The 17,509-nt window shown below is 31.0% G+C and overlaps 1 protein-coding gene across 1 annotated transcript; it reads left to right on the top strand.

The window, feature by feature from the left end:
• Nucleotides 1-13,319: 13,319 nt before the first annotated feature.
• LOC108461468 (DYRK-family kinase pom1) lies at nt 13,320-16,731 on the top strand. Its single transcript, XM_017761320.2, has 6 exons — nt 13,320-13,850; nt 14,282-15,387; nt 15,482-15,589; nt 15,682-15,960; nt 16,050-16,193; nt 16,271-16,731. Exons 1-6 carry the CDS (start codon nt 13,559-13,561, stop codon nt 16,442-16,444), a joined length of 2,103 nt encoding a protein of 700 aa, XP_017616809.1. The 5' UTR covers nt 13,320-13,558; the 3' UTR covers nt 16,445-16,731.
• Nucleotides 16,732-17,509: the final 778 nt, after the last annotated feature.

The following is a 17,509-nucleotide window of genomic DNA, read 5'->3' as shown; positions in this document are numbered from 1 at the left end:
GATGAAGTGGTCGATTGATATCCATGTTGCTAATTAATTCTTGGATTAGAGATCTAAATGGCTCAAACTCCTAATTGGTTCAAATTTACCTTTTGGTCACCATTTTTCCCAATTAAGACGTTTTAGTCCGATATATCTCTCAATCTCAGTAAACTAAATCGGGACAATCAAATGAATTCACAATAGGATCTCCTCTTGGTCTCACATATCTAAATGTTCACCTAGAGGCATCAATTCTAGGTTTTAAAGTCTATTCGATTTATACTAATTTTTATGATTTAGTCACTAATTTTAAAATTAATCATGCAACATTTCAATCAACCAACCACTATAAAACTTAGTTCCTAATCATCATCAAAATACAAAGATCAACCAATTTCATGCTTAAATGACTCATCAAGTAACCACAAAAAAGACAAGGTTGAAATATGCTTAGTGAGTCTTGAAGGAGTCTTTGATGAAGATAATGACAAGAAGAATGATAACAAATCCACAACCCAAGTTAATATTTTCGCACTTTTGATAACTAACAAGAAGTAAATCTCTTGAAGGTTTTAAAGAAAAACCCAAAATAACAATGAAGAGTCTTGTATCTCTTTGATAGAAAACTAAATGTGTAGTGGAAAATGAGAAGAAAAGAAAAGCAAAATAACTAATAAGCTAAGGAAGGAAAACCTAGAAATCTAAAAATGGTAAAAGAATAAAAGATGTTGACAAAAAATAATAAAAGACCCCCTTTTGTTGAGGCATAAAGATGCATTAAATACATTAGATTCTCTAACCCTAACATTGACCAACATACCCTTAAAGAGAATGATGTGACTTAAGCTGAGTTTGGATACAAAATTTCTCTTACAATTTTTTTGCACCCGTTACACTTCAGTGTCGCGACACCAGGTGTCACGACATTCGTGGTAGTAGACATGAGCTTGGCTTGGGGGTTCTTGGTGTCACGACATAGCCTTACTGGTGTCGCGACCTCGATAGCAGTGGTACTAGGTTCCTTCACTTCAACCATTGGCTTGGAGTCACGACCTCGAGGGCTTGTAGTTGAGATTTTGAGGCTTAGTGTCGCGACACCACACACTTAGTGTTGCAACTTCAGTGGCAAATTACTCTAAGTTGATTTTTTGCTGAAGTTTGCTTCCTTGAAGTGATGGAGACTCGGTGTCACAACACACATGCACCTATGTTACAACCCTCACACTAGTTGAGGTTCCCTTTTATGTTTAGCCTTAGTCATCTCCCTACAAAAGCTCAAATCAATCTTTAAACTACCAACGATAGAGTTTTGCCAATTTGAGTCTCAAAAGAAGAAAAATGTAAGAACAATTATTATTAACCCTTAAAGCTAAGAATCAATAAAAAGCATTGAAAAGACTCGTAAATTATTTGAGAATAAGCTCATCAAGTATTCAAGAGAGCATAATTTGGCATACCAAATTATGACAAATTAGATACTCATTTCAATGAATATCTATAAAGCCTAAAAACTTCCTTCGAGACTTAGATGAAAACAATGCATCATCTATAATATATTTTACGGTTGAGTAATACTATCATAGTTCTTCTAGAACCTTTTATTTCTTTTGCATTGCCTAATATGATATAAATGAGAATAATATCTTTCTACCTTTAAAAGAATATTAGAAGTTTTCTTATTCTTCTTTAAAAGAAAATACTTCTTAAGAAATATTGCAAATAGGCATAAGGAAAACATATAAAATTATTTCGTACGAAGGAAAAAGACATGCCAATGGGCTATATCATTAAGGCCATTAAAATTATGATATAATGAGATGTGAAGTCGTTACATCAACCTCAACCGGTTGAAAATGGGTGGTGAAAGAAACAAATTTCGCCATTGGGGCGTGGGTGGGATCTAATCAAATGGGTGCCCTCTCATGAAAAGATTTTCTGTATATAAAGTCAAAAAGAAAGGGCATGGTGGGCTCTAACCCATTATCAACACAAACTTTTCTTCATGTTTCAAATCCCATTTGTTCAGGCATTCAGTCAAAGGAGTAGAACATTTAAGCTTACAAGTAATAAAGGAAATGAGAGGAAAAAATGCCTTGTTGTTGATGGTCCCCGTTTACTTTATTAATTTTAGTGTACTGAAAACTTAAAAGTTGGGCCAATTTTGTCAAACTTATGTGTTAGCAAATGGCCAAATGGGATTATAACGAACCTTAGGTATTGGTTAATAAACGTGATGGATAATATTTTTGATTATCATTTATAAATTTATATATTTATAATATTAAAATTAATATCTATCATCGTTCAGACATAATGTTGTTGTCACTAGGTCAAGAAAGAGAAAGGATTGTATGAAACGTGATATTATTCAGTTTCAATAGTTTTATGCCACATTAATAATTTTATCTTGATTTATAGGATTTTAATTTGGATTTGATTTTTTTTTTTAAGATTAAAATGCTGATGTGGCATAAAACTATTAGAAAATGGATACAGATGGCGCGTAACGTCACTATTTCATATAATTCTTTTTTAGAGAAACAAATTATTAACAGCTAATTTTTTGACTAATAATAATAAATTATTTCTAAACACTCATATGTTATCATATATTTCTAATATTACTTAAAGCTGAACCGTGATCAAAGCCATAACTTAAACGGGCAACCCACTTCTTGCTTGGTTGTAATGACCAAATACTTCATAGTACACATAGGTAGCCCATATTATTGACTGGTATAGCAGGTGGAACATTTGGCATGCCTTGTATATTTGCTTGACAAAGAAGAATGTCCAAACAAATTAGGCATAATTACTTATGCTACCAATCCATTTATTCCTTGGCTAAAATGACGACGGGGACCAAATACTTCATTGAACACATAGGAAACCAATAAAAGTGACTGATAGATCCGGTGGAGTATTTGGCATGCCTCGTATATTTGCTTCATAAGGATAAGGGTCCAAACAAGAAGAATGAACCACCCAATTTCCGGGACGATAAGCAATACTAGTACAACGGTGGCAAGGCTTCCACTAAAGAGACTGATTTTGGTAACTATAATGTGGTGAGTTATTGTTGCTAGTTTGAAGATGATGTTCGATTTGTCAAGCTGCAGCGTAAACAAGTGTGACGATGATAAATATCGACATGATGACATTGTAGGTCTCAAGTGGCTTCGTGGACTGAGGATACTCTAGTGGCATGAAAGGGAGGAGTACACCTATTGCAAAGGCCAAACTAGCATGACAATTGTTGTTGACTGTGCTACCATTGCTATACTCAAAAAAAAAAAAATATATGTTATTTTGGCTAAACAAACATTTCTTAAAAAGATTGAACACATTAATATAAAAAAAATCAATTAGAGTTTGATTGACATGGTGAAATTGAATCTCTTCACATCTTAACCCAAGTATTACCATTTGAATTTATTTTGAGTTTAAATATAAAAATACAAAAACAGTAATATTATTTATTAAGTTAGTGACGAGTTAACTAGTTATTCCAAACTCAAATAGAGAAATAGTATAAACATGCATGAAGAGGTGATAGAGAGAATGAATTACAACCTTTGTTCATTATTATGGTGGGCAAGGCGACCGAAACACTACTTGATTGAATAAATCGAACAAAGATGGAATTGCATGGCATTGCTGACGAACATTTCGAATTGCACGATATATTAGCTTAACAAAGTGAATGGTCCAAATGAAAAGAATGAGCCAGCCTAGAGGCGCGAAAAGGATAAACGTAAGTAAAAACCGTGGCAAGACTTCCGGCTAGGAGGTTGATGTGATCGATAACTTCAGGGAAGTAGGGAGTGCAGAAAGTTATGGAGTAGACGAGCATACAGATGACGAACATGGGCATGACCACACCTTGGGTCTCAAACGGAGATTCAATATTACGCTGGGGTTGGAATTTGAGGTTCATGAGAGCTAGGAATACACCCATCAGAAAGCTGAAACTAGTGATGCTGTTGTTGTTAATCCTGCGATAAGCCAACGATACAAAACCATTAAGATAGTTTGTTTATAACGTTAAAAAGTGGAGAATGAAAAAGGGGAAGTGAAGAGCTAAGAGACCTTAACGATGGAATGTAGCCGGGAGACTTCTTTCTTCTCTTTGATGCAAGTATGGGCTCGTTCTGATCTTGGAAAATTTAAAGCTAGAGAAAAAAAAAATTTAACTTTGAGCGAGCGATGGTTGCATGGATGCCGCAGATAAACTATATAGAGAGAGAGAGGATGAATGCTGGGCACCGGTTAGTGTTACGTATCTTCCCGGAAGCTCCCAAGCACCCTTCAATTTAAGTAAATGTATTTCCACGTACAGCTTCAAGATATATTTCAATTTTAGGTATGATTTGTGTTAACACCATTGTGCTTCCAATTTTTAATACATAATGTATCAAAATCTAAAAACTAGTATGATCTTCTATCAAGAGGCGAAGTTAGGAATTTTTTTGAATGAAATTAAATTATATATTTTACGATAGTAAAAATATAATTTTACTATTTTAATAGTTTATATTTTTATAATTTTATAGGATCAAATTAATTCTTTATCATTTTTAAGGGTCAAAATATAATTTTACCATTATTAATTTAAAATTTTATAAATTAAAAATATAATAATATCCCACTTTTACTAAAATAAATATTTAATATTAATATTAAATAAATATAGGGAGAGGAACATGGTGGAGAATTTTATTTTATTTAATTAATTATTTAATATAAATTTTAATTTTATTATTAAATTTTTGAAAATAATTATCTATTTTTTATATTTTTAAAATTCGAGTCAAATTGAGATTATTTGTAAATATTGAGTGTTATTTTTTAAAATTATGACTAAATTTATATAATATGTAAAAATTGAGAGCTAAATTTGTTATTATACTAATTTTTTAACTGTCACGTCATCTCGTTGTTTGTGATTTTAACGAAGTGACCAAAATAATTGAACTATGTAACGTGGATACTTAAATTGTAAATATTTTATTTCAAGTGCGTAAAATGAAAATTTTTTAATAGCTTGGTGACTATACATCTAGTTTACCCAAAATAAAATTTATCTTTTCATAATCATAATTTTATGCTAATATTGTTTTAATAATTTCTCAATTTTATATATTACTTTGAATTTAATGTTTCAATTATTCCAAATTTTGATTTTATAAATTGTAAATATTTTTTCTAATTTCAATATGTCACGCTAGTAGATTTAACAAAAGAATTTTAATGGTATTTATAAATGAACCTAAATTTTTAAATTGAAAAATAGAATGACTATATATTCCTAAAAATGATAGTATAAATATTAAATTCTAAATATACAAAGAACATCTTGTAATATTTAAACTTTTATTCTATAATTTAATAAAATAAATAAATAAATAATTAACCGAGCTGAAGCATGAGTGAGAGTCATACTAGTTCAAGATAAAATTATAGATTATTTGTAATATTCATTGCTATTCGTTTGCATCTTCTAATTTTGCAGCATTGAGTGTGTACGTAATTTTTCTGGCCAACTACACCCATTTGACTAGATAGCTAACGGAACTATGAATCTAAACGACTGTCTGAAATAATGATAATGGGTAAACTGAGAAACATAGGTAGCCCATAATATTGACTGTATATTTCTAATGACCAAATTCTTCATAGTAACATAGGTAGCCCATAATATTGACTGTATAGCAGGTGGAACATTTGGCATGCCTCGTATATTTGCTTGACAAAGAAGAATGTCCAAACGAGGCATAATTACTTATGCTATACCAATCCATTTCTTCCTTGGCTAAAATGACGACGGGGACCAAATACTTCATTGAACACATAGGAAACTAATGAAAGTGATTTGTAGAGCCGGTGGAGCATTTGGCATGCCTCGTATATTTGCTTCATAAGGATGAGGGTCCAAACAAGAAGAATGAACCACCCAATTTCCGGGACAATAAGCAATACTAGTACAACGGTGGCGAGGCTTCCACTAAAGAGACTGATTTTGGTAACTATGATGCGGTGAATCGATGAGTTATTGTTGCTAGTTTGAAGATGATGTTCGATTTCCCAAGCTACAGCGTAAACAAGTGTGACGATGATAAATATCGACATGATGGCATTGTAGGTCTCAAGTGGCTTCGTGGACTGAGGATACTTTAGTGGCATGAGAAGGAGGAGTACACCTATTGCAAAGGCCAAACTAGCATGACAATTGTTGTTGACTGTGCTACCATTGCTATACTCAAAAAAAAAAAAAGTATGTGTTTTTGGCTAAACAAACATTTCTTAAAAAGATTGAACACATTAATATAAAAAAAATCAATTAGAGTTTAATTGAAACGGTGAAACTGAATCTTTTCATATCTTGACTTAAGTGTTGCTATTTAAATTTATTTTGGGTTTAAATATAAAAATACAAAAACAGTAATATTATTTATTAAGTTAATGACAAGTTAACTAGTTATTCCAAACTCAAATAGAGAAATAGTATAAACATGCATGAAGAGGTGATAGAGAGAATGAATTACAACCTTTGTTCGTTATGGTGGGCATGGCGACCGAACACTACTTGACTGAATAAATCGAACGCAGATGGAATTGCATGGCATTGCTGACGAACATTTCGAATTGCAGATATATTAGCTTAACAAAGTGAATGGTCCAAATGAAAAGAATGAGCCAGCCTAGAGGTGGGAAAAGGGTAAACGTAAGTAAAACCGTGGCAAGACTTCCGGCTAGGAGGCTGATGTGATCCATAACTTCAGGGAAGTAGGGAGTGCAGAAAGTTATGGAGTAGACGAGCATACAGATGACGAACATGGGCATGACCACACCTTGGGTCTCAAACGGAGATTCAAAATTACGCTGGGGATGGAAATTGAGGTTCATGACAGCTAGGAATACACCCATCAGAAAGCTGAAACTAGTGACGCTGTCGTTGTTAATCCTGCGATAAGCCAACGATACAAACAACCATTAAGATGGTTAGTTTATAACGTTAAAAAGTGGAGAATGAAAAAGGGGAAGTGAAGAGCTAAGAGACCTTAACGATGGAATGTGGCCGGGAGACATCTTTCTTCTCTTTGATGCAAGTATGGGCTCGTTCATATAGGAAATTTTAAAGCTCAAAAATGCTAGAAAAAAAATGAAATTTGAGCGAGCGATCGTTGCATGGATGCCGCAGATAAACTATATATAGAGATCAGGATGAATGCTGAGCACCGGTTACGTATCTTCTCGATCGGAAGCTCCCTGCAATTTATTCCATTGCTTTTTGGAATTATTTTCCACACTTTCAATTTGAGGTTTGAGTTGTGTAAACATCATGTCTGTCCCTTCCAATGTCAACATAGTATGCTGGGGACAACCTAGGACAAATTAAAATTAAAATTTATATTTTTATGATGGTAATAATTTATATTTTTATAATTTTTATAGGATTAAATTTAAAAAAATTATTTTTTAGGGTAAATTATATAAATTAAAAATAATCTAAATAAAAATTGTCCGTTTTAGGGGGTCAGATCCTGCCAACCTCTAGATCTGCCCTGATTATAAATGTTTTAAATATTATTATAAGAAATGGCCGTAGAAACTTAACCTCCATGAAAAAATTACAATTGTAACATTTAAAATATAATAATAAAATCGCACTTTTACTAAAATAAATATTTAATATTAATATTAAATAAATACAGGGAGACGGACATGGTGGAGAATTTTTATTTTATTTAATTAATTATTTAATATAAAATTTAATTTTATTATTATATTTTTGAAAATAATTATTTATTTTTATATTTTTAAAATTTGAATTAAATTGAGATCATTTGTAAATATTAAGTGTTATTTTTTTTAAATTATGACTAAATTTATATAGTATGTAAAAATTGAGGGCTAAATTTATTATTATACCAATTTTTAATCATCACGTCATCTCGTTGTTTGTGGTTTTAACGGAAGTGACAAACGTGGATACTTAAATTGTAAATATTTTATTTCAAGTGCTTAAAATAAAAAAATTTAATAGTTTGGTGACTATACATCTAGTTTACCCAAAATAAAATTTATCTTTTCTTAATCATAATTTTATGCTAATATTTTTTAATAATTTCTCAATTTTATATATTACTTTGAATTTAATGTTTCAATTATTCCAAATTTAATTTTATAAATGTAATGTTTTTGTTATACTGAAAATAAAGTGATTATCTTTTTTCTAATTTCAATACGTCACGCTAGTAGATTTAACAAAAGAATTTTAATGGTATTTATAAATGAACCTAAATTTCTTAAATTGAAAAATAGAATGTCTATATTCCTAAAAATAATAGTATAAATATTAAATTCTAAATATACTGAAGAGAACATATTGTAATATTTAAAATTTTATTCTATAATTTAATAAAATAATTAATTAATTAATTATGAGGCATGACTGAGAGTCATGCTAACAGAAAGTATCAATCTAATGGACTGTCGGGAATAATGACAATGGGTAAACTAAAAATCAAACATAGCTGCTAGGTAGACAATAAACTTTGAAAAAATTGGGTCATTTTGATGTCTCAAGTGGACCGTAGATATGCTCCTCCAACCAGCTTTTATAATGTTGACCTTAACTACGTTCAAACAACGGAGGATCAAGATTTTTGTTATAATGTGGCATAATCAAAATAGAAGACTAGCTATTTTGTGACCTTATAGCCTAGCCCATAACTAAAGCTTGTTGGGCCAGTTTTGGGTAGTTTTTAGCCCAAATAATAATCAAGAATCAACCCAAATTATATTCATTTTTAGTCAAAACTCCTTGAAGCTTTTGGGTCCTTTTTTTTTTTATTTAGGAATAATTTAGTCTTTGCTTATTATAGTGGAAAAAAATTGGGAAAAAAAAATTAAACGGGTAAAAAACTAAAATGATTGAAAAAAAAAGGAAAATATTCGATGAATTGTTTGGTAAAGTTGAAAAATTGAAGGAAAAAAGATAGAATATTAGAAAAATGCATAATTTTGAACTAACGTACACGTCTCTAACATTTTTACTTCTTCACATTCTTCTAATTTGGAATGATTGATTTTTATACATTAAGATGGAAAACGATCATCCATTCTATTTTCTTTCCTCTCGCATTTCTTTCCAACCAAACATACCCAAAATTTATTTTCCTTCCGTTTTTTCCACTCTTTACTCTCGTCCCTCTACTTTTCCATCCAACCAAGCACGTCATACTTTTAACCCATATCTTAATCACCCCTAAAAAAATTTATTTGTACGAGGAGATCATTTTCTTTCTCATATATAAATTAATCAATAGGTCAATGCATATTCCATATAGAGTAAGAGTGGGGTAACTCAACAAAAGTGGGATTTTATTTAATGAATGATAAATGATTCTCTATGGAAGCAAGAGAGGAATATTATACGAAAATTATCTAATAAATTATTAATAAAATTTTTAGACTTCGCAATTAAGATCGGAAGACAACACATTTAAATTCTATTTATAGATAATATATCAAATACTAATCGAGTAATTTAATTTTCACAATAATATTATATTAAAAAAATAAAATAATGAAGTTGGAAAAAAAGAAAAAAAGCCTTCACATGAAAGTTAAGATGAAGTGGGGTAATTAAAGCATCCATGCCTTTCCTTGCTTCATCAACTTGTCTCCTACCTTACCCTAATGTGTTGGATACATTAATATTGTTTAGTAGTTTATGATGACACTAATGTGTTTGTCTTGTAATATAAAAACATGTTTCATTATTTATATTTTATTATTAAATAATGATAGTTTAATATTATATAATATTAGGTATGTGAAATATTATTCTATTGGAGAATAGTATTTATCATTACCTAATACATCTCCAAAAAGTTTGTTGGGTCTTAATTTGTCCTTCTAATTTTGAAAAGATTGGGATTTTGACATCTTTCACTTTCCCTCTTTATTTACCTTTCTCCATTTTTGAAAAAATGTTACAAAAATAAAAAATAAAACATATGATCTTATATGATAATGACATAATTAGGGACGAAGGCAGAAAATTTTTGTAGGGGTTAAAATTAAATTTTAATTTTTGACGATAGTAAAAATGTAATTTCACCATTTGAATAGTATATATATTTATAATTTTTAAAGGATTAAGTCAAATTTTTATCATTTTAAAGGATCAAAGTGTAATTTTACCTTTATTAATTTTAAATTTTAAAAAAATTAAAAGCTTAAATGAAAATTTTCTATTTTAGGGGGACCGGGACACTTGCCAGCTCCTGATTAATATAAATTTAAATAATTAGAACTTGATTTGATTAGGTCTAAAATAATTTTAAGAAGTAACCTAAAATGATTTGAACTTGAAGTCAAACATCATGTGATGGGGTTCAGATAAAATTTGAAATATTCTCAATAAGAAAAATTTCAATTAAAAAATTATTTAAAACTCTAAAACCTAATGCTACATTTCATCATTATCCGAAGAACCCAAACTCAAAATAAATAGCAAAAATCCAAAATCCATGGTAGATTCAATCTCACATTATTATTATTATCATGAACTACATCTTACCCATTAAAGATTTGGAAAAGAAATTTGACCAACCTCTTTGCTAGTTAGTATTGGTTTAGTTTGACACAAATGAGTTGGATTTATGGCCAAACACATTGTCCTATATTGGACCAACTCACCTACTACATAATTTAACACCTCCTTTTTTAGGTTGGAATTTTGGACACCTAGTCTAATTTAATGTAATATGACATTTATTCAAATCATATTTTAGTTTTAAGCATTTTATTAGTTCGTTGCCATTCACCAAAAATTCAAAATTAGGGTTTTTCAATACGACATTATAAGTACGGGACAAGGGTAACGCAATTTAAACTCATACTAAATATATATTTAATAAGAATTTTAATTAACGCTCTATTCAAATCAAAAACTTTCTTTTATATTTTGGGTGATATTTGAAATCTAAAATAAAATAAGAATTCTTTTAAAAAGGGAAAAAAAAAGTGAAAGGTGGGAATAATTATAAAAGGGGAAATAAGTGGGGGAAAATAAATTAAAATTCAAAACATACTTTTATTTTTATGGGTCACATGGAAAAGAAACTTAAAAAGTGAAAAAAAAAAGGCTGTTTTTGTCACACTATTCATGGTGAAAGAAGGTAAATTTCATCATGGCATGAGCTAGAATTTTTCTTTTTTAATTATTATTCATGTGCCCATGACCCCATGAAAAGTAGGTTGTACCAATAAAATAAATAACCAATGGGTCCACACACCAAAATAATCAATTATAATAGGGTATAATAGAATAAAAATCGAATTCTAAAAGTTTAAAATTTAGAGTTTAAATTTAAATTCAATTTAAAATTTGAATTTAAAATTTATTCAATTTAATTAAGTTTCAGGTTTTTTAACTCGAGCTTAATTTAATATGAAATCTAACAATTTGAGTTGATTGATTAAGTTTCTTTATATAATTTTTCTATGTATGAATTTGAATTCTTTATGCTATCAAGGGAGAGTAATTTTTAGTTAACTGGTTTTGACGGGTTGTGCGGTTTTTCTGGTTATGGGTTCAACTTTGTTGGTTATTTCAATCAGTTATCGGTTTTTAAATTTTCTGACGGATTTGACCTAAAAAACCAACTTAATTTAATATATTTTTAATGATTTAAAACATATTTATATTTTATTCAAGTCCAATAATTAAAGTTGGTTAACCTATCGAACCAATCGATTTAAAGTCGATTCGATTATTTAAATTCTTGAACTTTAATTCGTCCAGTTAAATACTTAAATCAGTTTCATAAAAAAAAAGATAAAAAAATCGAATGTTCTACCCTTTATGTATAGCTCAAATTTCAATTTCACATATAATTATTTAAGTTAAATAAAATTTGATTTTTTAAAACTATTCATAACCCCTTAAATAAAATGATAATATACTTCAACGCACTCGAATACCTGTCTTCCTATATCAATAATAATACACATACCGATAGAGTTAAGGCTCAATCGACAATTTAATTGATTTATTAAATTAAACTACAAATGTGGCAAAAAAATCCATATTTAATTTTTTTTGTTAATATTAATCTCTATTATTATAACAAAATGTATTAATAAAACTTTAATTATTGAATCCAACTTCCATATTATAAAATCTCAAGATTTGACAATGATTAATGCATTAATTTCTCTCTTTAAAATATAAGATAAATTTGACAATTATATAATGCTCTTTTAAATTTTTTCTATAAAAATGGGGAAATATCTCTTTTCCTTTGTTTGGAAGCTTTCATTTTAGGTTCAAAATTCAAACATTGATTATGACACTTTATTTTTAAATTAATGACCCTTTTTAAGAATAAAAAAACAGTGGTTTAATTATATCAAGTTACTCTTTTTGTCTGGTAATAAAGCTTTATTCCTAATTTAAAATTAATAAATAAAATTAAAAAAAACTTGAAGGTAAAAAAGTCAAAAAAGCAAAGTGAAGGAAAAAGGAAGTGGGCAATGAATATGCTATGGTCCCTAAATGACCACTTGACTTTCAATAAAAAAAAATATCCTTAAATTAATTAAAATTTAAATTTTAAAATATTAATATTGTATTAATTAGATTATTTTATAGTAAATGTTAGTTTTAGTATGACGTGTATTATATTTAAAACATGTGGATTAAAAATATAAAAAAATGTGGATCACATTTGACATGTATGTATAATTTGATTCATGTATCTCGAAAGATGTTTAAGTAGTGATTTTAGAATTGGACTGGGCTAGTTCGATCGGAAGTATAGATACGGTATAGATCAAATTGTTTGGGAACCAATAAACATCAATAGTTGATTTGGTTTTATGAATTTTTAATTGTTTGTTTAATTATTATTGAATTGGAAATTAAATCGATCCAACTGGTTGAACCAAGCATCAATGGTTTGACTCAAGGTTGTTTGAACAAGACGGTTAAATTGAGAATCGATATCTGATTCAACTAGTTCAACCATCTATTTAACTTTTTTTTTTATACAATGTTTAGAATTAGCTGTAACTCATTTTCAACGTACTTGAATTCATATCCTCTTATATTTATAACAATGTTAATATCAACCGAGCTTAAAGTTGAGTTTTAATTAAAATAAATTAATTTAAAATGTGACAGAAATATGTAATGAAGAAAAGAACAATCTTGACATCCACGTGTATGAGTCTGATTCATCCACTTGTCTAAATGATGAAAATTAGGGCCCACAGAAAAAAAAAATTGAAAACCCAACTTAAACCCTTATGTCAGCTCCGTCCACTTTTCAAAGTTGGTAATAAGGAACATCTCTCTCTCTCTCTCTCTCTCTCTGCGTTCTTTGCCTTTCAAGTTTCACACCCAAAAGAAAAACAGAACATGCAGAACCTGAAACATGGTGTTTTGTCCATGTCGTTTTCCACTTTTGACCCTCCAAATTCACTTAATTTCCACACTTGCACCTCCTAAATCAACACTTGAGAGAGGGGGAGGAGAATTGCTGTTTTTATTTTTTTTTCAATGGAAGTGAGCTTCGATGTTAAAGCTGTAATGGAGTTTTTAAGGAAAAACGGCTTAAAAGAAGCCGAGAAAGCTCTTCAACAAGATATGATAGAGAAAAACGAAGATGGGGAAAAAATGGGTGCTTTTGATTTCGAGAAGTTCTTGTTCCCGATGCCACCGCCGGTGAGGATTCCGGCGACAACCCGACGATCGGAGGAGGATGAGAAAGAGAAGTCCGGTGATGGGTCGGGTTCCGATGGCGATGAATTCGTTAGCTTGAGGTCTTCTTCTAGTGATGTTTGCTCTTCAGGTAAGGCAAAAAAACATAAAGCTTTTAAATTTTTTTTATTTTTTAATGATTTAATTAATTTTGGTTTTCTAAAAATTTAATCTTAATTAACATTAAAGTTGAATGATCTTTATAACATATATCGATCTTAAAATCGAAATCGATACGTATTCAGACATAGAAAGGACTAGATTGCTCTTTGATCTAATGTATAGGGGCTTATTTGCTCTTTTTTTTTTTTGAGTGGAGGGGTAAAATGTTATCTGACTCCTACTATAGGGGTCTCTATGATACTTTTACCAAAACATTACATGTTGTAGATTTGTTTTAAGGGATTTTGTAACACTGAAATTATTTTTTGTTGTTGTTGTTTTGGTTATATTTTTCAATGTCTAGGTGGCTGCTGGGGATGAATGTTAGTCCAATTGTGTAAAAATTTTCATTTTTTGCAGAATTTGTGAATCCATATGGACTTAATTCTGCATCTCAGGCCAATTCCGATACATCGTCGGATCGATTATCTCAATTCGGGACGGCTCGGGATTATCCCGATTTTGAAATGCAGAACGACTTGTTTTGGCATGAGGAGAAAGATGAAGATGACTTCATGACTCCCTGCTTCGCGGGGTCTGACTTCTACGGCTGTCCGAGTCAAGATAAGTTTGTCACGACTTTGGAAATGGAGAAGCAACTTGATAATACACGGAGTTCGTATGACAAATCCGAAGGATTTGGAACTGAAGATGGCCTTGATTACTTGGACAAGCCGTGCCTTTTTAATATGACCGGTATAGACGGAGAAAATGATATTCGAGTTATGGATTATTATTGTTTCGGTAAATGTAACGGGCTTGAAGGTGACAATGACATTGTACCGGAGTTGAAGGAATGTGCTTACGATGAAAATCCTTTGAACTTTGGCTGTATAGGCTCGAAAGGAACCAATTTTGATGATTTTGAGGTAAAGGTTGCTGGTGATGTTATCACGGATTATAATGGAACTTCCGAATGTATATCGAAAACAAACCATTACACGGCCAAAAGGGTTTCGAATGATTGGATTGATGGGTTCATAGGTGATTCCAATTTAGTGAACAAGATTTCCGAGAAAAGTTTATTGCCCGATACAATTGATACTAACGAAGTTGAAGATGGAGAACTCAATGAACCTCAGGTTGCTACAAATGAAGAGGTTGATGCTACAGACGAACTTCTAATGTACTCGAATGAGGATGAATATGAAGTATTCAACTTACGAATCATTCATAGGAAAAGAAGGACTGGATTCGAAGAAAACAAGGACCTGCCTATTGTGCTAAATAGTGTCATTGCTGGAAGATATTACGTAACGGAATACCTAGGTTCAGCTGCTTTTAGTAAGGTCGTTCAAGCGCATGATCTTCTTATGGGAATCGACGTTTGTTTGAAGATCATTAAAAATGACAAAGATTTTTTCGACCAAAGTTTGGATGAAATCAAACTTTTAAAGCTTGTTAATAAGCACGACCCCGGAGATGAGTACCACATTTTGCGCCTCTATGACTACTTCTATCATCAGGTACCCCATGTTGTTTCGAGTTTCTCGAGAAACCATTTCGTTAGTGTTTGTTAATACTAACGATCTCTTTATGACTTATGCAAAATCGATCTAGGAGCATCTTTTCATTGTATGTGAACTTCTCCGAGCAAACTTGTACGAATTCCAGAAATTCAATCAAGAATCCGGCGGAGAAGCTTATTTTACGATCAGCAGGTTACAGGTTTGTTCGAACCAGCTAGCCAAGAGTTACTTATAAGTGATAAGGCTTTAGGTATATCTCGAGTAATTTGCTGTTTTTATTCTCTCGGACAGGTCATAACTCGTCAGTGTTTGGAGGCGCTTGATTACTTACATGAGTTGGGAATTATTCACTGTGATCTAAAACCCGAGAATATTCTTATCAAAAGTTATAGAAGATGTGAGATAAAGATTATTGATCTTGGAAGTAGTTGTTTCCTGACTGACAATCTATGTCTATATGTTCAATCTCGCTCGTATAGAGCCCCGGAAGTCATCCTTGGCCTCCCGTATGACCAGAAGATTGACCTCTGGTCTCTCGGATGTATCCTTGCTGAGCTATGTTCTGGGGACGTATGTCTAAGATTTATCATGGATTCGTTTCGATGATGGATTTCAAGTCTAACCCATTACTCATTTTAAGTACATGTTTACTTTTATAGGTCTTGTTTCCAAATGATGCGGTCGTGATGATCCTTGCACGGATGGTCGGAATGCTCGGTCCCATCGATATGGAGATGTTGGAGAATGGGCAAGAGACATACAAGTATTTCACGAAAGAATACGACTTGTACCATATAAACGAGGTCCGTTCATCGTTTTCCTTCCAATGATAGAACTTGTCTTATTGGACTTATACCGTTTTCTTTTTCTGCCTATTCAGGAAACGGACCAACTGGAGTACCTAATTTCCGAGGAGTCTTCGTTGGAGCATCATCTTCAAGTATCCGACGTATTGTTCATCGATTTCATTAGACATATGCTTGAGATGAATCCTCGAAGGCGGCCAAATGCGAGGGAGGCATTAAAACATCCCTGGCTTTCTCACTCGTACTAAACCGGAACTCGCCGAATGGCTGGAGGAACGACAATTTCGGTGAGTATATTACACATTCATCGATCGATATCTTATGAGCCGAGTATATTTTCAGATTTCAATTTTGGTTTTATGTATAGTGAAAAAAAAAAAAAACCGAATCACACTTCATATTTATTCACATTTTTTTTTGTACAAAACTGTTCACCAAGTCTTCTTTTTTTTTCCCCAATCCTCTCTACTTTGTTTTGAGTGACAACAAAAAAGATACAATAAAATCATTTTGTTCATTGATTGAAACTGTTAAATACCAATGACTGTACGTACGTACGTATATACTTATGTACACGTTAAAGAGTCAACGATGGACCACGATTCCAAAAATTTGAACCCAAAAATTAAAATCGACTCAATTTGATCGTAAAAAGTCCATGAATTGATTTGAATGATAAAAGTATCATGAAGGTTCTTATATTCTGTCTAAAAGTCGGATTGTATTTTCTTCCCTTTAGTCAAAAAATAGGTAAATTAGTTATTGTACATTATATCAAAAAGCAGATTAGTCATTCTATTGAAATCTTCATTTAGCTCTATTGTTAAAAATTGAATTAGGTAACAGAAAAACCAGACAATGACTTATGGCGTGTCATGTGTGTTTCATGTTGACATACAAGTGTCAATTTTTAACAGAAAATACTAGTTTGTTCTTTGATCTAATGCACAGGAATTAATCTACCCATGTTTTGAGTAGAAGAGGTAAAATATAATCTAAACTTTAGTATAAGGGTCTCTATAGTACTTTTACCGGTTTGAATCCAACTTATCCAAACTTGAAAGAATTAAGGCAAAAGGAAACAATAATAATCGGTAATTACTTGACTTAAACGGCAAAAGCTTGGCAAAAGGAAACAATAATAATCGGTAATTACTTGACTTAAACGGCAAAAGCTTCAAACTGGAGTGACTTGAACTCAAAATTAACTCAAATTAAAAATATTTAAGTATAAATTGATTCGAACTAAATTACTCGAAAGTATCTTTCAATCTTCAATTCCTTTGTAGACAATAAGGTTGAAAGAGTCATAG

The sequence above is a fragment of the Gossypium arboreum genome, chromosome 10, assembly GCF_025698485.1.
Source record: "Gossypium arboreum isolate Shixiya-1 chromosome 10, ASM2569848v2, whole genome shotgun sequence".
NCBI classification, from domain to species: Eukaryota; Viridiplantae; Streptophyta; class Magnoliopsida; order Malvales; family Malvaceae; genus Gossypium; species Gossypium arboreum.
The sequence above is the reverse complement of the archived record's forward strand: the minus strand, read 5'-3'. Positions and strand labels throughout refer to the sequence as shown.

Bases quoted from the DNA above. Each gene is read 5' to 3' on its own strand.
- LOC108461468 (XM_017761320.2), top strand. From the start codon at position 13,559: ATGGAAGTGAGCTTCGATGTTAAAGCTGTAATGGAGTTTTTAAGGAAA. The intron at 15,388-15,481 runs GTACCCCATGTT...AAATCGATCTAG, and splicing joins ATGACTACTTCTATCATCAG to GAGCATCTTTTCATTGTATG. The intron at 15,590-15,681 runs GTTTGTTCGAAC...TCTCTCGGACAG, and splicing joins TTACGATCAGCAGGTTACAG to GTCATAACTCGTCAGTGTTT.